At 57.6% G+C, this 21,745-nt stretch overlaps 2 protein-coding genes across 2 annotated transcripts in view; both read right to left on the bottom strand.

Annotated features, from left to right (window-relative positions):
* Positions 1-1,211: 1,211 nt before the first annotated feature.
* Positions 1,212-10,929, bottom strand: ARHGEF19 (Rho guanine nucleotide exchange factor 19). The gene is made up of 15 exons (XM_013005385.3): positions 10,503-10,929; positions 9,921-10,196; positions 9,701-9,797; positions 9,549-9,625; positions 8,778-9,037; positions 7,727-7,887; positions 7,447-7,599; positions 7,133-7,262; positions 6,959-7,033; positions 6,503-6,592; positions 6,233-6,393; positions 4,239-4,397; positions 3,740-3,819; positions 2,138-2,242; positions 1,212-1,750 (listed from the first exon to the last, which is right to left on the bottom strand). The coding sequence occupies exons 1-15, from the start codon at positions 10,906-10,908 to the stop codon at positions 1,593-1,595; spliced, it is 2,388 nt and encodes a 795-aa protein (XP_012860839.2). The 5' UTR covers positions 10,909-10,929; the 3' UTR covers positions 1,212-1,592.
* Positions 10,930-19,626: 8,697 nt separating this feature from the next.
* Positions 19,627-21,745, bottom strand: part of CPLANE2 (ciliogenesis and planar polarity effector complex subunit 2) — a 4,209-nt gene continuing 2,090 nt past the window's right edge. The window contains exons 3-5 of the mRNA XM_004705158.2: positions 21,116-21,296; positions 20,692-20,828; positions 19,627-20,472 (exon numbers count right to left, since the gene is read on the bottom strand). Coding sequence (XP_004705215.1) covers positions 20,223-20,472; positions 20,692-20,828; positions 21,116-21,296 — 568 coding nt within the window. The 3' untranslated portion in view covers positions 19,627-20,222. The remainder of the gene's footprint in view (positions 20,473-20,691; positions 20,829-21,115; positions 21,297-21,745) is intronic.

Raw genomic sequence — 21,745 nt, 5'->3', positions numbered from 1 at the left:
GGAAATGAGGAACTGATGCCAGGGGTTTAAGTGGAGAGCAAATGTTTTGAGAATGATGAGGGCAATGAATGTACAAATGTGCTTTACACAACTGATGTGTGTATGGATTGTGATAAGAGTTGTATGAGCCCCTAATAAAATGATTAAAAAATAAGTAAATAAATAAAAATAATACCGGAAGAAGAAAGAAAGGCCCTCCATGAGATGGACTGACACAGGGGTTGCATCCACAGGCTTAGGCCGGGGAGCAACAGTGAGGATGGGGCAGAACAAATAGAACCGGTTTGGGTAGTAACGGACTGTGCGGTACCAAACAACATCACCATGGACGTGATCAAGGCTCTTGGCGTGGACTGACTTTGCTGGATCACCTGCATGAAGCATCCTGATCTGAGGAAGGCGAGGGAGATTTGACACAGAGACACAGCACAGAAAGCATGCCAGGGTCACACAGGCCAACCCTGAACGGTGAGCTCGAGCCAAGGGCAGCTGGCAGTCACCAGAAGCTGTGACCCAGGCCAGCAATCCTGCCTTCAGCCTGCTGGTCTGCAGGACTGGGGGAAGACAGTGTTCTTCTGCTGTCTGACACGTGCCCATTTGTGGCAATCTGGCACAGTAGTCACAGGAAACGAGTCCAAGCACTAGTAGAATCGCCCTGTTCTCTGGGCCTGTTGGAATCGGATCATCTGCTCTTTGCTGCAGGAAGCAGCCTGACTCACAGACTCCTGCTTTGCCAGCCTGGTCCCCCTCTGTCATTGTCCTGTGCTGTGGCGTTGACCCCGCCTCCTACACGGTGAGCTAACTGCAAGGTACACCGTTCGAAAGCACCAGCCGCTCCTCGGGAGAAAGACAGGGCTCTCTCCTCCCACGAACAGTTAGAGTCTCAGAAACTCGCAGGAACAGTTCTGCCCTGCCCTGTAGGGTGGCTGAGAGTCAGTCTCTGTGAGAGGGAGATGCCGCTTTGAGATGGCAGCGAGGGAGTTCAGGGACTCCACAGGGCAGAGTGGAACAGCTCACGGGGGTTCCTAAGCTGTCATCTTTACAGGAGCAGACCACCACGTCTGCCATTGAATGGGTTTGAACCGCCAACCTTTCGGTTAGCAGCGCATAGCACTTAAGCACTGAAGGGAGAAAAGCAGACCCCCTGCAGACCTTCAGCTGGTCTACGGGGTGGGGTGGACGTGGCATCAAGTAGCTCACAGACTCTGAGCAAAAGCAGGATGAGAATTTATTTACAAATAAGTCGTAGCCACTAGGGCCCACTCACGTTGTGACCAGGGAGGTGGCAGAGGAGGCCCCAGCCATACAGAGAGTCCCACATCCATCAACCTCAGGCCTTCTCCAGCCAGGGCTCTGCCCGAGGAACCAGGAGTCAGGCAGGTGTGGGGACGTGGAAGGAGGAAGTCGCCCATCAAGGTCCCGAGTCAAGCAACTGCTCTTGGCCTGAAGAGCAGACACTGCGGAGCCTGAGGACAGACCTGGGTCCTCTTGTTCAGCCCGCAGCCAGCAGCCACTGCTTGGGGCATGGCGTGGAGTCTCAGCAGGCCTCTCCAGACCTGTCCTGAGCCGGTGGGGGCCAGGCCACACCTCCCTCACGCTGGTGGCTCCCCCACCTTGCTGGAGGCGCTCGTGAGCCGCTGGTTCTCTCGGAGGTTCCGGAGCCGGGCACTGAGGCTACTGATCTCCTCCACGTAGGCCTGGGGTACCCAGCCCTTCTCGCCGTCAGCCAGGCGGACGCCCTCCAGCCAGCCTAGTGGCACACAGGCCAGGGCAGCATCAATGGTATCAAAGGAGCGCCAGGCCCCATCCCTGAAGCAAACCTCATCTGCAGCCCTGGGCCCAGTGTGACATCAGCTCAGCACCCCCCAGGGCCAGTAAGGACCCTGCCTCCAGCAGCCTGGAGATGAGCATCTGACCTGTTCTTCCTGCCAACCTCTAAGAAGGGTATTTCCCACTCTCCCCTGTCACTCTCCAGTCAACACTTTCATAAGCGGGAAGTTCCTCCTCTTGTCTAGCCAGATTCCTGCATGCTGCAGTTGGTCAACTCCTGCATAATCTTTCCTGTGAGGTCTTAGGCGTCTTGCTATCCCTCACCACCCAAGTCCCCTCAGAAAGGCCTTCCCAGGAGCCTCCTCACCGTCACTGGTTCTGGTCCTTACTGCCAAGATGTCTGTCTTCTCCAAGGTCAACTCATCTGGCTGCAGTGCCTTGTATGTCCTGACGCACTGAACCTGGGGGCAGTCTGACAGCCAAGGGAGGGGGCCCAGAAGTAGCGTGAGGCAGGCAGGGGCAGGGAGAGGAATTAAGGGTCTGTCAGCATGACCTCTGCTCCCTCTTCCCCTGGCCCCTCCCACACTGAAGACCTGCCCTCTGCCCACCCTCGATCACTCCTCTCGCACCCAAAAGAACCCTGCAGAATCCAGGTCTCCGGGAGTAAGTCCTAGCGCAGGCGTCCTCAAACTACGGCCGAGGACATTTATCGGGCCTGCTGGGTGATTTTGCCCCATTTTGTTTTTTACTTCAAAATAAGATATGTGCAGTGTGCATAGGACTTTGTTCATAGTTTTTTTTAAAACTATAGTCCGGCTCTCCAACAGGTCTGGGACAGTGAACAGGCCCCCTGTTTAAAAAGGTTGAGGACCCCCGTCCTAGCGCCTTTCTGAGGCTTGGTTCTCGCAGAACAGGAAATTAGAAAAATGAGCCTGCCCCACGGGGCTGCTGTCAGGATAAAATCAAGCAAATGCACCCACGAAATCCCTAGAACTGAACTCGGCATATGGCAGGGGCTCAGTAGAAACGAATTCTCTTTGCCCTCCACTGCCTACAGCTCAGACCAAACTCCCTCTGCTCAAAAGCCCTCAATAGCTGCCTGGGCCCCCACACCCCAGCTCCTTGAAGCTGAGTCAAATTCTGACTCCCAGAGACGCTACAGGACAGAGAGCAGCTGCCCCCGGGGACTCCATGCGGTCTTCATGGATGCAGTCAGCCACACGTTCCTCCCAGGAGCAGCCAGTGGGTAGGAACAGGAGACCTTCTGGTGAGCAATGCTTTAGCCACATTACCACCAGGGTTCCTAAGTTCCAGCCTCCTAAAACCAAACCCGCTGCCACTGAGCATCTTCTGACAACACGCAGTGACCCCCACAGGACAGAGTAGAAATACCCCTTAGGGTGACTGGGACTGTAAACCTTTACAAGAGCCGACAGGGCCAGCTTCCTCCCTTGCAGTGCCTGGTGACTTTGAACCATGGTCTTTGTAGTTAAGACACAGTACCATCAGAGCTCCTTAGTGCCTGTGAGCCCAAGGCTCTCTCTGACTGCCCACGGCCCAGGCTGCCCAATGGAAGGAGAGCCCCTGTCCCTGCTGAGCAGCCGCCGCCTCCACACCCTGCTTCCTGTCCTCTGCGACTGAAGCGAAGAGTGACAGGCCTGCCCTCCAGTCCCAGCTCTGCCTTTACTAGCTGGGTGACCTTGGACACGGCACCACGCTTCTCTGATCTCTGTTTTCTAACTTGTAAAGTGGGCTTCTGTGAGATCCAAATGGAAGGCTATACAAGAGCATTGTCATCTCCAGGGGTCAGGCCAGCTGATGGGGCCTTGCTCCTCGCTAACCCCATGACACCCAGGCTCAGCAACACAGCCCGCAGGATAAGTGGACAAGGACGAAGCAATGCCATCCCCGGCCCAGGTCATGTGGGGTTTAGGGATGGCCAGGAGCAGGAAGGCAGGGCAGGCTCTACCTTCCCCCTTGACGATGACCTCGCTGTCCTCCTGGGGCCGGGAGGGGCACAGGGCTGAGATCCACCGCTGCTTCTCACTCCTGTGGGACAAGGAGAGGCGCCATTGCCACAACATGAATAGCACAGGTGTTCTGTGCCAGGGCCCGGAAGACATGGTGTGGGCATAATATCCCAACCCAGGTCGTCTTGCCACCTCCGCCACCCTGCATCCCCGCCCACCAAGACCCAAGACTGTGCCCCACCCGCCTCTGATCATAAGAACAGAACAGCCCAGAGCCCCCAGACACCAGTCCTGTTCATGTCCTCCTTATGCCACCTTACTGAAATCTGAGAAAAGGGGATGTCCAGACACCGGGAGGGGCAGACCGCTGCTCTGCCACCCAACCTCCCCCTCCCTCCACCTACCCTGCCTGAGGCCAGGGAGACAGGCACCTGGGATCCACGTTAGGCAGCCTCAGGGTCCTCCCTCTCCATGCCCAGGCCCCCCGAGGCCACTCACTCAGTCCGAGCCCTCAGCAGGAACTGGTGCTTGGTGTGCTGGCCGTGGAAGAGCTGCAGCAGGAACACGTGCCCGGGGATACCCTGGGGCTTCAGGCTCAGGCCCTTCACCTGCAGCTCTGCCATCTTGGCGTGCACGAACACAGCAAACTTCCCCAGCCTGGAGAGCGGCAGAGAGGCTGTGTCAAGCGGCATCCTCATTCGAAGGGAGGAGGCAGCTTCTCCAGAGGGGCTTGGCTGCTCAGGCCACTGGTCCTATGGTGGCCAGCAAAGTCCCTAAAAGGAACTGGGAGCAGCGTTCTTCCAGATCCCTGCCAGAGGTGGTGGGACCAGTTCCTGACCCCCCAGGCAAGCTCTCTACTTCCCTTAGGACCGCTCTCTCCCCAAGCTCCAGTGCTCAAGTGGGCCCCTTGGCTGGGGAAGGCTTCCTTAGGGTTTTGTTCTGTGTCTTCCTAACTTGTACATAAACTTCAGGAAAGCTGGACCTGATCCATCTTGCTTGCCTCTGTACCCCAGTGTCTGCCACTGGCTAGTCCACATGTGGACCCAGCAAACACTTGTGGGATGGGGGTGGGGCGTGGGACAGAGTCCTCAGATTTCTTTTTTGCACTAGAAGTCAGTAGCTCCCACTCCAACCTAGATCACCCTTCTATCTCCCACCCCAAGGAAAGAGCCCCTCACGTTGCCCAAGATGAACTCTCATGTGCTCATCTTTTCCCTCCTCTTGCCCCCACCCTCAACCAGTAGCCACATCCTATTGAGCTCCTTGCTGTGCCTGGAATCCACTTATCCCCAAGTCTCCCCCTCTTCTGGAACAGAAGGCTGCCTCTCCACTCCTCTGGACAATTACAAGAGCCTCTGGTGTCTCCCCCCTCCAGTTCATCCGCCAAAAGTCATTCCTCTACCTAACTCTCCATGACTTCCTACTGCCCTCAGAATACATCCGATTTCTCTCTCGTGATTTCCAACATCCTCGCGTCCCTCCCTCTATTTCCCCTCTACAAATGCAGTCACGATAGGCTTTGTCATTTCCTGAACACGATCTGCTGCCCTACCCTACCTTGATCTTGCTGTACTCCTAACCCCCCTTTCTCTACCAAAACTCCTACTCATCCTTCAAACCCCAGTGCAAATGCTCCTTCCTCTGTGAACTTTGATTAATTCTTGCCCTGTACCAGAGAGTTCCACAGTACCATTATACCCCTCCATCCCTGGTCTATGGTAATTGGGTTGTGTGTTCACTGGTCTGCAAACTTCTGGGAGCTGAAGAACAAGCTCTATCTATCTTCACATCTGTAGCTCCCCACGGGGGTCTGGGCCAGAACAGGAATTCAGTGACAGTACATCAGAGCAGGGTACAAATCAGGAATGGAGTCTTCCCATAGCATTAGCTGTCCTCACTCCATCCAGGAAGTCTTCTCTGTCACCCCTCACCTATAATAAGTGCAGCTAACACGGAGTGGTTCTCATTAAGCGCCGGGTGCTCTGCTAAGCTCTTCCTGTGTGCTGTCATCACATCAAACTTTCCAGGAGCCCTAGGTGATAGGCTCTGTTTCACCCATGGAAAACAGGGCAGCACAGTAATTAAAAGTCTGGGATCTGGCATCAGATACATCTGACCTGTTCCTGGCTCATTGATCAACTAGCTCTGCAATCTTGAAAATACTAAGGAAGCCACATAGCAGTGGGCACTCGGGAGGTTAAAGGAAAGAATCCACAGAGCAGGCCTGGCACAGAACAGGGGCTCAGTCAATGCTGGCTGCTCTCACAAGTACCCAGGACAGAGTCAGGAACTCCAGGCCTGGACTTTGGATCTCCCACTTCAGCTCCCAGCAGAGAGCTTCAAGTCCTCTGCAGACAGTCCAGCCCTTGATTCTCACCTGGCACAGCCTGGCACCGGTTGAAGCTCCTGAACCCAGTGAGCCCAGTAGTGGAGAGCAAGAGGTCTTAGCTTGGAGGCCCAGACCACCCGACCCCACCCCTGCACCAACTCACTCCTTCCTCCGGGACAGTAGCAGGCAGTCATTGAAGAGATGCAGGTAGACTGCCTTGCTGGACAGCTTCAGCTTGGCTGGGGGTGCTGCGGGCAGTGGTGCCAGCTCCATCAGCTCCCCATGCCGAACCAGCCAGCGGGCCTGAGAGATCAGCGGGAAGATCTGGGGGTAGGGCATAGGCACAGGGAGAGAGCAGGTCAGGTCAGGACAGGAGGGTGTGGGCAGTGAGGGACTGGCCTGCTCCCCAATACCGCCAAGGAGGGGCACGCACCTTGCCCTCAAAGTGGATCTTCTTGCTCAGGTGGATGAGCTCCTCTGTCCTCTTCATGGACTGCACACTGGCATTGCACTCTTGCACCAGCTGGGGAGGCCATGGGTGGGTCACTTGCAGCCCCCTAACTGGTTCCCTGAGTCTAGCCCGATTCCCACCTGGGGACCAGAGACTCGCAAGACTGGAGGTTCTTTTGAAGACTCCTGGGGTTCAGGGAGAGGAGCCCTGGTGGTGCAGCGGATAAGCACTCAGCTGCTAACCAAAAGGTCAGGGGTTCAAATCCAGCAGCCGTTCCGTTGGCAAGAGATGAAGCCATTCATTCACTCTGTCAATATTACAGCCTTGGAAACTCTAGGGGGCAGTTCTACTTTGTCCTACAGGGTCATGATGAGACCAAATCTATTTAGCAGCAATGGGTTGGGGTTCGGGGGAGACCCCTGCCTGTGCCCCGCTCACCTCCTTGAGTGCATTGAAGGCCTTGGTGGCCATGTCTTCGTCTTCAGAGCCTGGGGCTGTCCTCTTCAGAATGTTCTGGAAGGTGAGGTCAGCGCAATGAGGCAGGGATTTCAGGAAGGACTAGGAGCTCCCGGCAGGCAACACCCCACCTGAAGCCGGGTGCCCTCTAGGTACCTCCACCAGCATCTTGAGGCGGGTGATCCTCTGGAAGGGCAGGATGAGGAAGGAGGTGAGGGGCAGACGCTGGCACACAGGGGACTCCTCCAGACGAGCCAGGATGCCAGGGAATTTGGGGCTCTCCAGGCTAAAAAGGGGAGCCAGTCTGGGGGTCACAGAGTACCTGCATCCCCAGGATCTAAGACCCAAGCCGCTCCTTCTGGTCTTTGGGTTCTTTCCAGCACATTCTTTCTGTCCCTCCCAAGGTCACCATTCGTCACTCAGCCTGGACCCCCTTTTCTGTGCCTCCACTTCAGAGGCATCGTCCTTACAGCAGGCGCTGATACGTGCGCTCCTGGTAGGCCTGGTTGGTGACGTAGGGCAGGTAGACACGGCGGAAGGATGGGCAGTGGCGGAGCACCACGTCGCACACGCTGAAGCGCAGCACATCAGCCTCCAGCCGCTGCTCCAGCTCCTGCAGGAACCTGAAGGGTCATCGAGGGGCCAAGGGTCAGCGAGAGGGCAGGGGCAAGGGCAGTGACCCTGGACCAGGAAGCCCAGGCAGCCCCAGGCAGAGCCCTTGCCCCCAGCCAGGCTGGACCATACCCTCACCTCTCGCTGGTACTCTTAACCTCGGGCAGTTTGGAGAACAGCCACTGCTTGTCTTGTGTCCCCAGACACTCACTCAGCTCAGTGGAGCCCAAGAAGTGACCCACAGCCACGGACAGACTGTGGATGTACGAGGCTTCCGACGTGATCAGCTCAAACTTGGCCTGAGCGAGAGCCAGGGGCAGTTGAAGGGGCGAGGCCAGTGCAGGGGGATGCCCTGGCATCATGTTTGCCACCCCCAAGTCCTGGACACCACCTCCTTAGGAACAGCGGCACCCCCTCCCCACCCCTTCTCTAGCCCCATCCTTCTGAAGGGCCTTGACCACCTCCTCTAGTCCCATTTTGGCCTCATCCAAGGTAGGGTGTTTAAATCCATCTACGGAAACCAAAACCCACTACCACAGTGGTCCTGCCTACTCGCAGAAAGCCTATAGGACAGAGTAGGGCTGTCCCGGAGTGTGTCCCAGGCAGGAAGTCGTTTTCCCACGAGGTGACCATGGGTTCCAAACACTGTTGTGGTTAGCAGTCATGAACTTCAAGGGCTGTGCCACCAGGAATCCCGAGCCTATCTCCAACCCACGATTCTGCCCCTTCTCTAGCTCCACGTCACCAACCTCGGAACTGGCCCCTAGCCATCAGGAGACCCTACCTCTCCAGTTAGCTCTGCTCCCACCTTCCCATCCCCCTGCGCGAACCCTTGCTCTAGACCCGCCTAGACTGTCACCCACCACCCACCATACCATACCCCCTTACTCTCCCGATGGCTGATGCCTGGAGGCTGGGCCTCAACCGAGGTCCTCATACCCAGGTAGGTGGTCCCCGTTGTTAGGATCCAGCACCCACCCTCCACTTTAACACCCACTGCTAGCCCCGCTCCTTTTGTGGGTCCCAAGCCCACCTCCTGTACTGTGCCCCGCCCCTCCCGAGTCCTGGGGTCACCCACCTCCTGCAGTTTCTAGCACTCCTCGCCCCGCCCCTTCTGCTGCGCCCCCCGCCCCAGCCCCTCTCCCCAGGCCGCGGCCCCGCCCCTCCAGGGCCCGCCCCGCCGGCCCACCTCCTGCAGTTTGCAGTCGCGCAGGCTCAGCGTGGCCAGGACGCCGCTGCCGCGCACGTCGGGGATGTCCTGCCACAGCGAGAAGGTGGAGCCGCGCGCCGAGCGCTGCGCCCGGAAGGAGCTGCTCGGGGAGAGGTTGGCGCGCGGCGGCCCGGGCCCCTCCTCCGCGCTCTCCGCCTCGTCCCCGGGGCCCTCCTCCTGCTGCTGCCGCCGCAGCTCGCGGGCGCTGGCCACGTCGCTGTATTCCTGGTAGAGGACGGCTGGGAGGGGACAAGGGCGGGGGAGGGCCCAGGTCGGGACGCCGTGAATTCAGTCATTCACTCATTCATTCCATAAACACGGAGAGCCAGCGGCGTGCCAGCCCAGCGCTTGTTGTTGGTTGCGGTAGGGGCGGCTGACTCACGGACCCCATGGGAGCAGACGAGAACGCTCCACGGGGCTCTCTGCCACCTCGCGGAATCGCTAGGCTGGTTTGCAGAGGTGCCTCTGGGTAGGTAAGCGGTGTGAGATACTGACAATGCTCACAGGATCCCTACCCAGAGCCTCTGCCCACTGAAGGCGACCCTAAAGGAGGACCGAGTGGAGCTGCCCCTAAAGGTTTCCCAGGCTGTAAATCCTGCCTGACTGCAGCCCACTGCCCCAACTTTCTCTGAAAGAGCTATCAGTTGCTTCCCAGCTGCACCAGCACATGCTCCCTACTGCCCGTAACTCTTCAAACCCTGCCCTGCGCCCAACGCAGCCGCTTCCCCCTGTGCCACCCCGCCCACGTACAGTTCAGCAGGAACCGGGACTGGCGCCTCTCGCTGGAGCTCCTGGAACCCAGAGCCGGCTCTTCCTGCGCTTCCAGCCTGGGAAAGACACTGTCTTAGGGGGCTTCATCACCACATGCAGCCCGAGACTCCCGCCCAAACGCGAAGTGGTACCTGGGCTCAGGCCAGCCGCCAGGGCCCTCACTTGGGTCAGCGGGAGCTGGCGGTGCCACACTGTCCATGCCACGTGATTCCCGTGCAGCCACTCTCCCTGAGAAGGGCCAGAGCTGAGGGTGAGTGGCCGGAAGGGTGGCCCTGGGCACAGGGGTGGCATGCCCTACTGCACTCCCACCCCCACATCGTGCCCTCCGGAGTCCAAACGTGGAGCTGGTACCTTCCCGGGCTGGGCCAGTGGCAGCCAGGCCCCTGCTGGCTGAGTTCCTCCCCAGCCGAAGGGAAGAGTGCAGCCGGGTCATGAGCTCCGAGGCTGAGAAGCGCCTGCGCTCTGGCCCCTCCAGGCTCCCACGGCTGGGCCCGGACAGCTCTGGCAGCCGAGGCTCGTCCAGGCCCCGTGCCTGCTCCGTCTCCTCCTGGCCAGGCTCCAGGAAGGCAGCACGGGCCTCCGGGCTGCTGGAGGCCTCCTCTCGCTGGTACACCCGCATCTTACGCCCTGCAGAGGGACGGGAGTAGGGACACAGGCTGGCACCCACTTCTGTCTCTCCCGGACTCCCTTCAGCCCCTGCCCTGTGCCCTGGGCCTGAGGGAGGTTTTAGTGAGAGGGGCAGAAAGCACAGTGTGGACTGCAGTGGGCAGAGGGGCCCGAGTGCCAGGCCGGCCACTCACTGCCTCACCTTGGACAAGTCCCTTGAGCCCTCTACCCTGACTGTCTACCAGGAGAATGTAGGGGCTTAATATATCTTAAAAGGGCCACCCAACCCCTCCCCATCTGCCCCATAGCTTCCCACCAGTGACTCACAGGCTGATTTCTTCGAGCCATGGCTGGCCCGGCGCTGTGGCTGTGGGTGCTGACAACTCCAGGGTCCTTCCAGAGCTGGGGACTGGCCACTGGGACAATGCGGCCAGCTGCCAGCCCTGCTGGGCCGCATCCCCCCACTGGTAGAGACTTCAGTGTCTTCTGGAGATGGTGGCCATAGCAGCCCTGGGAGAGGGGCAGGGGTCCCCAAGGACCAGCGGCTGCCTGGAGCCTGCAGCTTCTCCGGGGCAACGGGAAAGAGGTCCAGACATACAGGGCTCGGGGGCTGCAGGAGGGGCAGCTCCACAAAGGACAGGCTCTCCTGCTGGCACACAGCCACCGGGCGACGGGCAGGGCCAGGTGGCTCAGCCAGGTGGGGTTGGAAAGTGGCAGGTGGCCCACAATCCATTCCTCCCTTGTTCTGCCACCCACTTGGGCCTGCAAGGGAGAGCGTGTCAGCGGCAGGCACAGGACAGGAGGACTGGCCCGAAAGCCACCATGTCCTGGAGGCCTGGACAAGGCCTGCGTACACATGTGCCTGCACATCTGCACGAGCACAGTCACACACCTAATTACATAGTAGGCGCTAATACTTAATTGGAATTGAGCGACAGGCCACGTCCCTTCCCCAGATTACCTCACTGAGTCCTGCCAGCGGCCCTATGGGTCGATGCTGTCATTAGCCCCTTTTGTAGCTGAGGAGAGTGAGGCACCAAACGGCTGGATTTGGTCAATGGTGGAGCCAGGGTGTCTAGCGGCAGAGCACTGCTTGAAACAACCCTGTCTCCAGCCGCCTTTGTGATCCTCACCTTCTCTAACACGCACAGTCACATCAACCCACGTACGTCCCAGCACACGCCCAGGTACACCCCAGCATACATAGCCACACCACACGGTTTCTCCCATGTGTACACACAGACACACACACACACAGACATCCACACTGGCATCAGTGGACGCACACGTTTCAAGTCCACCGGCTCCCACATTCACAGACATTCCTGTGTACCCAGACACTCGTATTCACACAAAGATGCTTTCTTACAAGCATACACTGACCCACCAGATATGTACACGTGGGCTCACGTGTACACACACACACACAAGTCCAGAAGCCCTGGCTTCGCTGTGACACAGCACTCCCCCACACTGCCCCCCTCCCATGCCTCAAGTTGCAGCTTTCAGCACTCAGGGTGCCCACACCCATGCCAAGCTGGCTGGGAGAGTCACAGACTTGCAGGCGGCCACCACCCAGATCAGGCTGGGCCCTCCCAGGAGAAGGGCAGGGAGAGGCCCCAACCCCCCAATGTGGCAGGAGAATGGGGTGCTTCCTTATCTCAGCTCCCAGCCCTGTCCCAGGGTCCTGTCTCAGGGTCCTGTCCAGGCAGGAAGACATCTGCCATAAGCCTGCTGGAATCTCAGGACAGACCTTGAGAGATGAGGGTATGAGCCCCACAGCCCTTGCCCCGAGGCCCTGCACTGGCCACCCTCTGGCAGCCCCTCACCTCTCCAGCCGGCAGCTGCTACTGGTGTTGTGCAGTCCTTCTGGGGAAGCCCTCTGGGCCGGCCCAGCTGGCTGGGGGAGATCCCACCCGGACAAAGAGTTTGATTCATCAAACCCTGTGGTAAGGCAAGGGGGAGGGAGGGAGGGAGGGAGGGAGCCGGTGGCGGGCTGGGCGGGGGCTTGCCCTAGTCTGGCCTCAATGTGGGCAGGCGGGGCAACAAGGACCCCCCTCCAGAGCACCCCCCAACTCCCCCAGGAAGAAGGGGCAGTGCCCAGCCTGCCAGGGCTAGGCAACCAAGAGAAAGCGCCCCAGAGGCTCAGCTTCCAGACATGGAAACTCTTTAGAAAGTAACTTGGGGCCAGAGACCCCAGAACAGCAAAACCACAGCCACTGCCATGCGAGGGGACTCAGAGACGGTGACCAAGGGACAGGGACACACAACTTCCAACAGAGCCAGAGCAGGCTGAGACACGAGGGAGGCAGGCAGCAGGACGAGCATTTCCAGCCCAGGGCTCCCAGTGCAGCAAGATTGCCAAGGAGAAGGGTTACAATCCAGACCGGCTAGTGCTGAGCCAGAGGAGCCATCGGATGAAGGGTGCTGGGCTTCACGTGAGGCGGGCCTCCCAGGAAGGCTTCCTGGAGGAGGTGCTAGCTAACTGCTCCATGGCTAACATACTCGGGGATGCCAAGGTGCATAACGGGCCTAAGAGAGACTGTGACAGTGTCAGTGACCGGGAGAGAGGGGAGGACTCAGCCTGACAGCGGCTATATGGCTGGGCCTCTCTCTGCACAGACCTTCAATTGCTCCCTGCTCTCTCCATCCCCCACCTCTGGGCAAGAGTGGTGGCTGCTCCTCTGGGGCAGTTACCCCTCCGGGCCCTCCCTCCAGGGCAGCTCTAGTTGGTACCCTAAGCCATCTGCTCCTCAGGCCAGACCACGCCCACGTGTCTATTTCTTAGCACCCACTTCATAGAGCTCTCGTGAGAATGAACATAATGCAAGTGGAGGATCCAGGGGCTTCCGAACTGCTAGTCATTTTCCTGAGCAGAATGATGATCTTCAGCAGCAGTGTTGTTCTTGCCAGGAGAACGACTAGGCCCATTACACAGACGAGGAAAGCGAAGGAGGGCGAGACGCACCCTCCTTTGCAAGAGTGTGTGGAAGGAGAACCGAAGGTCTCTAGCCAATCAGGTCTCTTTCTCAGCGGAATTCAGAAATCCCATGGCTTCTGTGGGCTCCTCGGTGTACAAGCATACACTTGTGCCCCGACCCCTTGCATTCTGGGAGATTCTCTCCACTGGTGTTTTCAAAGGGAGGCAGAGTCTCTCTCCACCCATGCCCGTTTCAGGGCTAGAGGAGCAAAACATGGAGCCTTTGGGGGCAGGAGTACCCTCAATTCAAGACTCCGATGGGGTGATTGTGGGGTCAGGATGGAGGGGTAAAAGGCTTGGGGAGGGTAGGCAGGTTCCTAGAAAGAAAGTAAGCTCCCCTGCCCCCACCCCCCACCCCCATTGTCCAGAACTAGGGACATTGGAAATGGCCCATCATCTAGCTTCAGGGTAACCCTGTGACCCTTCAGGGAGGCTGTCAACCCAACTCCAATGTCGAAGGTCAAGGACAAAGCCCTGTGTACAGCTCATCTCCTGGGGGGGAGGGAGGAATGGGGAGCAAAACAAAAAAAACCAAAACTGCCAGGGAGGAAGCTGTCTGAAGGTGGCAGAGACATTGCCAGACTAGTGCCGATTAGACAAGGGGTCTTCTAGAACTACAGGGGAAAGCCCCGCCCAGGTTCAAGGCCCAGTGCTGACCGTGGCCAGCCGGGAGGCCTCCACAAGGGCCCTGGGTCCCATCTGTAAGCCCCTCCCAGCTGTGCCCTCTAGGAAACCTGTGTCATCCAAGTGTTGGCAAGCTGAAAAGAGTGGGGAGGGGCCAGGGAGACTCCTATCCGGTGGCCACTGCTAATCACAGAAGATAAGGAGCCCACTGATCCCTGGGCATCCGATGGCCCAGGAAAAGCACCTCTGGCTTCCCAGTTTTTTCCCTTGCCCCCTCCCCAACGCCCCTTAATCTGCTGCCCAGAGGACAAGTCCCTCAAGAGACAAAGCTGAGCGAGTGGTCATGGCTGGAAAGGGGACCTGGACTAAGCAGACTGCGAAACCCGAGAGCGGTGAGTTGGTGGGACCCGGAGCCCAGGCCGGGCAGGCGGCACAAAGAACCCGCTGGGAGAAGGCTGGAGGGAGGAGACTGGGACCATAGCTGCTGGTTGGGGGCCCTACCTCAGCCCAGGAGTTCCGTCTAGCTGCCGGCACCGTGCAGGGCTCCAGGCCACCCGGTCACCCTGGAGGCTTTGAGGCTGCAGCCGGGTCCTCAGGGGGCGATGTCAGTGTGGCCCCTGAGCCAGGCAATGGAAGCACCTGGGTATTGTGTGGGGCTGGGAGGGGGGAGGTGAAGGCGGAGGGAACCTTGCAGGCAGGCAGGCAGGCAGGCTGGCGCGGCGGGGCGGCTGTCCCAACGTGTCTGCTCCCCGCCCCCCTTCTCCAGAACCAGTTTGGCCAGTCTGAGGTGCAAGAAGGGGGCTGGAACAATGGGAGTCCTATGTGGAGGATCAGCTTGAAGGACCCCATACCTTCGTCCACTGGACAGGAGGGTGTACTGCTTCCTATAGGAGACAGCTCCCCAACCCCTTCTGCAGCTTCCCAAATGTGAGATAAGCTCAGGGGCCTTCCTGGGGTGGGGGAGCATCCTGGTGGCTCACAGAGCCCTTCCAACCTTGGACTTCTGGAGAACCCTCTCGGAGGCCGCCACAGCATCTGCAGAGTGGGAGCACCTAGCGCCTCTACGGGGGGTGGAGTTGTGCACCTGACATCTTCCGAGTGACTCTCCAGGATCACTGCCCTCCTGGAGCAGTGATTGGTCATCCTCTGTGTTAGTCCAGGTAGACTAGAGAAACAAATCCATAGACATTCGTATAGTGTATAAGAAAGAGCTTTATATAAAAAAACAGTTGAATATTGAGAAAACAGCCCAGTCCAGATCAAGTCCATAAATCCAATATTAGCCCATATGTCCGATACCAATCTATGAAGTCCTCTTCAAACTCATGCAACACATGCAATGCCACGGAATGCAGTAAGATCGCAGGCCAGTGGGTGGGGAGTCTTGTGGATCCAGTGGCGGTGTAAGCATCTCAGTGCTGGCAGGAGTCTCCACGTGGCTCCTTCAGCTCCAAAACTCAGACTGCCTCAGGGTAGCTTCTCCTCAGAAACGTCTCACAGGGAGTGAGTCTAGAGCAGTGGTTCTCAACCTTCCTAATGCTGCAACCCTTTAATAAAGTTCCTCATTAAAAAAAAAAAAGTTCCTCATGTGGTGACCCCGGATGTGGGTGTATCCGCATGTGGGCCTGGAGACAAATAGAGGAGTGGTGTCTTGGTTCCTAAAACCATCAGAGATATGGTCTTAGGCAACCCCTATGAAAGGGTTGTTTGACCCCCAAAGGTGTTACAACCCCCAGGTTGAAAACCACTGGTGTAGAGAAAGTGTGTCTCCCATCTCCAAGGAGGAAATATCAGAGTTCCCAGAATCCTCAGGAGAAGGCCATGTCCCCACAGAGGCCTCATTGGCTATTAACTGATTGGCAGGCTAGACACCACCCTGGCATTCTTAATCCTCAAATTGACAAACGATTATATAACTACCATACTCTGCTATCTGGAATGACCCATCTCACCCTCTCCAAAGGCAAGCTCTTCCAGGAAGCCTTCGCAGACTACACCACACCCAATGGACCCTCAATAACCCAATTTAAATCACCAAAGTACAACCAGCCTCTGGTATGGGGGGAAGTGGGGAGGTCTGCAGTCTACCCAGCATGCAATGTTTTCAATGCTCCTTGCCAGTGAGTTGAGCATTTGGAAACTAATAGCTAGCTGCTATGTGGCAGTCTGCTCCCCTAAAGATGACTGCATTGGAAACCCTAGGGATTCCTGCGGGGGTTCTGTTCTATCCTATAAGATTACTGAGTTGGAATCCACTCGTTGGCAATGGCTATCTTTAGTGTGATTCCTGGGAATTGGCATACGAATCTGACATCCTCTGATAACTCATCTTGCTAATAATGCTCAGTGAGCACTGACTATGTGCCAGGCCCTCTTCTGAGCACTTCACGTGAATGCCTTCATGTGACCCAGACAACCCTGTGAGGGAGGTGCTCACTCACACTTTAGGGTTAACCTCACCGCCAGGATCCCACTTAAATCTCTCAAGAGTGCTACATAGCCTGTTTTATAGATGAGAACATTGAAGTGCAAGGGGTTAACTGTTGCCTAAGGTCATACTGCTAATTAGGGTAAGGTGACCAGATTTTAACATTGGTAAAGTGGGACACCATTGATAAAACTCATATCCTGGCGAAATAGCCACATGGCAGCCGAAAACCATATACCCTAGTTTGTAGTGCATTCTTTCCAAAAATCGGGGCTTTTTTAAAAGGCCACGGGACGCAGGAAAAATTGTTAAAAATCGGGACTGTCCCGCCAAAAGCCGGATGTCTGGTCACCTGAAATTAGGGGCAGGATTCCTACCCAGATCCAGGCCTTCCCGCCTGCACGGCTTTTCTGGCCGCTGCCCACACCATTGGACTCTCCCTCCTCAGGTTTCTGGGAGGGTCGAGGGCTCAGAGCCCAATGAACACTCCCTTAGAGCGGGCCCCTTGGTCACCAGCTGCTGACCATTTAGTTCAATGTAATTAGGGTCCCCTGCTCCCCCATTTCATGTCTCCCCTAGGAGACCTCTGGCTGCGTGGGTGGGGACCAGGCATCCATGGGGAGGTGGCACACTTGGGTGCAGAAACAGGTTTATTGTCAGCTGTGCACAGGAAGGATGCTGGAGGTCTCTGGGGCTTTGTGCTGGCCCTGGGGTCTCTGGCAAAGGCAGATCCCACACTGGAAGGCAGAGGACCTCAGCAGAAGGAGCATCCAGGTGGGGAAGGGGCTAAGGTCATAGAAGGGCAGTCCCACCCCACAGGCCCCTGTGTCCTGGTCCTGGTCAGGTGGGCCCTCCAGAGAAGAGGAAATGCAGAGACCAGGAGACACAGACTAGTAGACAATGCAAAAGAAGGGGTGGGAGTGGCGAAGCTTATTGAAGGTGGGGCCAACGGAAATTTGAGGGAACCCAGCCCAGCCACCCTCTGGGCAAAGCTGAACCCGGGGACTCGGCAAGAGGGGTTGGGCAGAAACTGAGGGGCGGGTGGAGAGGCGTGGCCAGTCTGGTGTGGGTGGGATCAGGGCCGGCCTGCTGGGCCAGGAAGCTTTCCCTTGGGCACCAGCCCTGGGAGGAGACGCAGAAACACGTACAGGGAGGACAGATTGCCCTGGAGATCTACACTGGGCTGCTGCCAAGTGAGCAGTTCAAACTCACCAGCCCATCCTAGAGAGAAAGATGGGGCGTTCTGTTCCCATAGAGATGTACAAGTTTGGAAGCCCACAGGGGCAGTTCTACTCTGCCCCATAGAGTCACTGTGAGTTGGTGTCGACCGATGGCAATGGGGTATCGTGTGCCCGGCCCTGGTGTTAGGCCTTTGTGATATGAGTGCATTTAACCCTGATGTCTCTCTACGGAAACCCGATGCCATCAAGACGATTTCAACACTAAGGTGGGTACTATTCTACCTTCGTTTTATGAGTGAAGCAAAAGGAGGTGTTTATTTGCTCCACATCCACAGTGGTATGATTCGAACCCCAACACGAAGGACCTTGCTAGGGGCAGGGCTACTGAGAGAAGGTCTGGGGAAGGTGGAATTCCCCTCTCCACCACGGTTGCTGCCACGCATCATGATTACTGATGTTCAGTGCGCCCCATGAGCCAGGCGTCGTGCAAGCGCCTGGCATCGATTCTTGATAACGTCCTGTTTAACGAATACGAGGTGCCCTGATGGAGTAGGGTTACATGTTGGGCTACTAATGGCAAGGCTGGCAGTTCGAAACCACCACCCTAAGGAGTTACAGTCTGAGCAGTGCTACCCCCCCACCCCCGTGCTCTAGGGTGGCTAGCACAGGGAACCGACTCAATGGCGGTGAGTTTGTTGTCCGGTTTATTAGCCAATGCAAGGGAGCTTGGAAAGGTTCGTGGTGAAACGTGGAATGAAACGATGGATTTCTCACACACTTTTGACGACAGCTCTTACGTGGGGAAGTCCAAGGCGAGGATGATGAGGGAATTCGTGAGAGAGAGGGCCTGCGAGGCCCGTTCCCACCTCATCCCCAGCCCAGCCCAGCCAACAGGGTCAGCCCCGTGATCCTTCCTTCTGCAACCTCACTGCCACTCGCCTCTTCTGAGTCTCTGGCCTCTATTTCCTCTCCCGCCTCCCCCATCACTCACATCCCAGATGGCGGAAAGGTGGGCCAGGACTTCAAGCAGAAGCAGCCTGACTCTGATGCTGGGACTTGCACACAACCTGTGGGCATCCAGTCATACCTCCACCCAGTTGCTGAGCAGAGCTTAAAAGGTGCCCAACCGCCACATTTGGCATGGAGGCCACTCGAGCTCCAGCCCAGGACACAGCCCCAGACCATAGTGCTCATTCACCCACCCAGGGGGTCCTCAAACAGGCCCTCAGAGTCAGTGAGCTCAGCTCCTGCTTGCTTCCTGGACCAGGCAGGGAGAGCAGCTACAGCCAGAACAGCAGCGTTGTGCCAAGAGCTTCCATTTCTATCCTCCTGGGGCCCTGGTGGCAGTCGACTGCTGACAGAGAGGTGGCAGCTGGACCCTACCAGCTCTTCTGTGGGAGAAAGATACTATGGTCTTGTTTTCTTAAAGACACCACCTTGGAAGGCCTGCAGGTCAGTGTCGCCTCTGCTCGACAGCGTCACCATGAGTCAGAATGGACTGGGCACCAGTGGATTAGTGGTACCACGATCATCCCCGCCATCTAGGAAGGCACTGGAAGACCTTGCCCAGTAATAAACAAACCCACTGCCAGGGATTCCAATTCATGGCAGCCTCCTGTGTATCCTTGTAGAACAGCACTCCATATAGTCCTCAATGGTTGGAATATACAGTCCCTCAGTCAAACACAGTCCTCTAGCTGAAAGGTTGCTGGTTCAAATCTACCTAGAGATGCCTTAGAAGACAAGCCTGGCAATCAGTCTTTTCTTGAAAACCCTCCCTCGCAGTTCACCTTTACAAACATTTGGTGAGTTAGTTAATTGTGCCAGCCTGGCCGATAATCACAAGTGGGGCTAATTGAAAGGTGGAGGGATAAATGGGTGGTGAGGCTTGGCTTTTCTAGTTCTCGGGTCTCTTGTTTTGTGATGGTTGCACCGGGTGCAGCTGCCTTAGCAGTTCCCTGCTTCAGCTTGCAAGATTGACTTCCTATAAGACATCTCCAAGGAGAAGCCACATGGACCTATCCCGATGCAGCCCTGGGTGCTGGAGCAGCCGTGTGGAGACCCCTGCTAGTGCTGAGATGCTTGTTCGTTCACTGACTCAGCTTTCCTCCTACAGTCGGCATCATTGCCTCTGTTTTGTGAGGTGGAGGACTTTGTGGACTGGTGTTGGGTTAATGGGTTAATGTTGGACTTGTGGGCTTGGGCAGCATTGGGTTGGGATGTTTTCGTGATGCACATTTTCTTTACATAAAACTCTCTCTTATACATGAGTTGCTGTGGATTTGTTTCTCCAAAGTACCCAGACTAATACATTTGGTAACCAGGACCAAACCCTGTGTAGCATGAAGACCCATTAAGAGTAGAACCAGGCCTCCATCCCAGGCTGGTGGACACTGGAGTCTAGTGCACTTAACCTCTGTGTACCCGAGGTGGCCATTCTTGGGCTCTAGCATTGCTGACAGAATTCACTGGAGCCCAGGTCCCTGCTGAGTGCCCCCCACCTCACCCCACACCAGATAACCTGCCAGATGTTCAGAGGGGGAGGATGTGGGATGGGGATGGTAGTGGGTTAAGTCCTGGGACCTGGCCCGTGCAGCATTCCTGTTTCCAGAAGTCTCGAGCCCAGGGTGGAGTGAGGGCAGAGGGCACCTAGACTCCCTGCAAACCCTGTGCCCTCACAGCCACAGTCCCCAAGGACAGCAGTACTGGGGCCAGGCTTTACTGGGCTGCCGTCCACCCCAGCATCGCCTCTGGCTGGTCCCTGCCTCAAGCGCGGGTCCAGAGTCATCCGGCACCTGAAGGTCAGGCAGGGATGGCAAGGCTGCTACCGCTGCTTAGTCAGGGGTGTTCTCTGGGGAGCTGGCGAGCAAGCCAGCGGCCACCTGGTCCTGGTGCCACAGATGCTCAGCTAGGCTGTTGAGCACGTGGGCCATGTCGGCCAGCCCCGCCCACCCGTCTAGCGTGCGCCCATCAGCCAGCCGCCGCCCTGGCACGCTCTTCACTCGCAGGAGGGGCAGCTCCCAGGCCTGCCGGAAGGCCCTGAGGTCCTGCTCAGGCACATCCGTGTGCATATATTGGTCAAACCTGGGATGAGGGTCAAGGAGTCAGACTGGGCCTGTGTTCCCAGCCAATCATCCCCCAACTTTCCCTCCTCCCTCCTGGGGGCCCTGCCCCAGGGTCTGGGGTGCCCAGCCTGCCTTCTCTGTAGAAAGCCCATGGTGGACCCCACACCAAGCAGAGGCCCTGACCCCCTACACCATGCCTGGCCAGGTGTGGCCTCTGCTGGGGCCACCCAAAGGATACTTGGAGCCAATGACCATCTTGACGGCTCCAGGGGCCTCCCCTGTGACTCGGGCCAGCTGTCCGGGGAGGTCTTCGAAGGAGGCGCGGTCGGTGAAGGAGAAGAGGAATAGGAAAGCGTCTGCCTTCTCCTGGCAGGCCTGAGGACGGGGAGGGCGGCACACACGCAGGCTGGCAGGGCCCTCCTAGCCACTGCCCGGCCCAGAAAAGGCCAGCACATCTACTTGCACAGTAGGAGGACCTGAGGCCCAGCGCAGGGCAACCTGGCCCGAGGGCAGAGCTGGGCTGGGACCCAGGCCCCAGAGCCAGCTCAGAGCTCTATGGCCCGGGGCAGGGCCCTCAGCCCAGAGAGCACCTGCCACCCTGCAGGCCTCTCCCACCACCTCCATCAGCCCCTCCCCTTGCATCACTGCCGGCCCATGCTCACCGGCAGCATGTGATCAAACTTTGTGAGCGCCGACTCCCCGCAGTCCCAGAACTCAAAACGGAACATGACAACCCGACTGCTGGCCTGCAGCTTGGCAGGCCAGAACACCACGGTGGTCTGGATGCCTGTGGAGGGCCGGGGCAGCCACTTAGCATGGTGGGGGCTAGGAAGGAGCAGTTTGCTGGGGAGGCACAGTCCCTCTCCTGGGAGAACTCCCAGTTAATGGAGGAAGCACGATGGCCATACCCCAGCAGAGCCCAGTGTGATGGGGAAGGTACAGACCCTGGTATGATGGGGGAGGGGAGGGCGACAGTGGGGCAGAGACCATCCCTGGGGAGTCTCTCCAACATTTCATGGGGACCCATGGTCAGAGTAGAGCTGTGCTCCACACAGTCTTCATTGATTTGGGGGAGAAGTAGATTGCCAGGCCTTTCTTCCAAGGCGCCTCTTGCAACCTTTCGGGGAATAACTGAGTACTTTAACCATGTGCACCACCCAGGGGTCCTGGGGGGCAGGAGGAACTGCGACATGATGGATAATCATCATCCAGCAGAAAGAAGCCCAGAAAGAGAGCCAGCCTTTCCTAGGCACTGACCCCGTGCCCGCTTGCTGGGGAACCTCCATTCTCTC

Source organism: Echinops telfairi, unplaced genomic scaffold (assembly GCF_000313985.2).
Source record: "Echinops telfairi isolate 266 unplaced genomic scaffold, ASM31398v2 ScPeMD7_7457;HRSCAF=8495, whole genome shotgun sequence".
NCBI lineage: Eukaryota > Metazoa > Chordata > Mammalia > Afrosoricida > Tenrecidae > Echinops > Echinops telfairi.
Note: the sequence above shows the minus strand (reverse complement) of the source record. Positions and strands in the feature narration are given on the sequence as shown.

Excerpts from the sequence above, each read along its gene's own strand:
- ARHGEF19 (XM_013005385.3), bottom strand. The coding sequence starts at position 10,908 with ATGGATTGTGGGCCACCTGCCACTTTCCAACCCCACCTGGCTGAGCCA. Across the intron at positions 7,888-8,777 it reads GCGACTGCAAACTGCAGGAG|GCCAAGTTTGAGCTGATCAC; the intron begins GTGGGCCGGCGG and ends GCTCTCGCTCAG. Across the intron at positions 2,243-3,739 it reads GGTCATCGTCAAGGGGGAAG|ACTGCCCCCAGGTTCAGTGC; the intron begins GTAGAGCCTGCC and ends CTTGGCTGTCAG.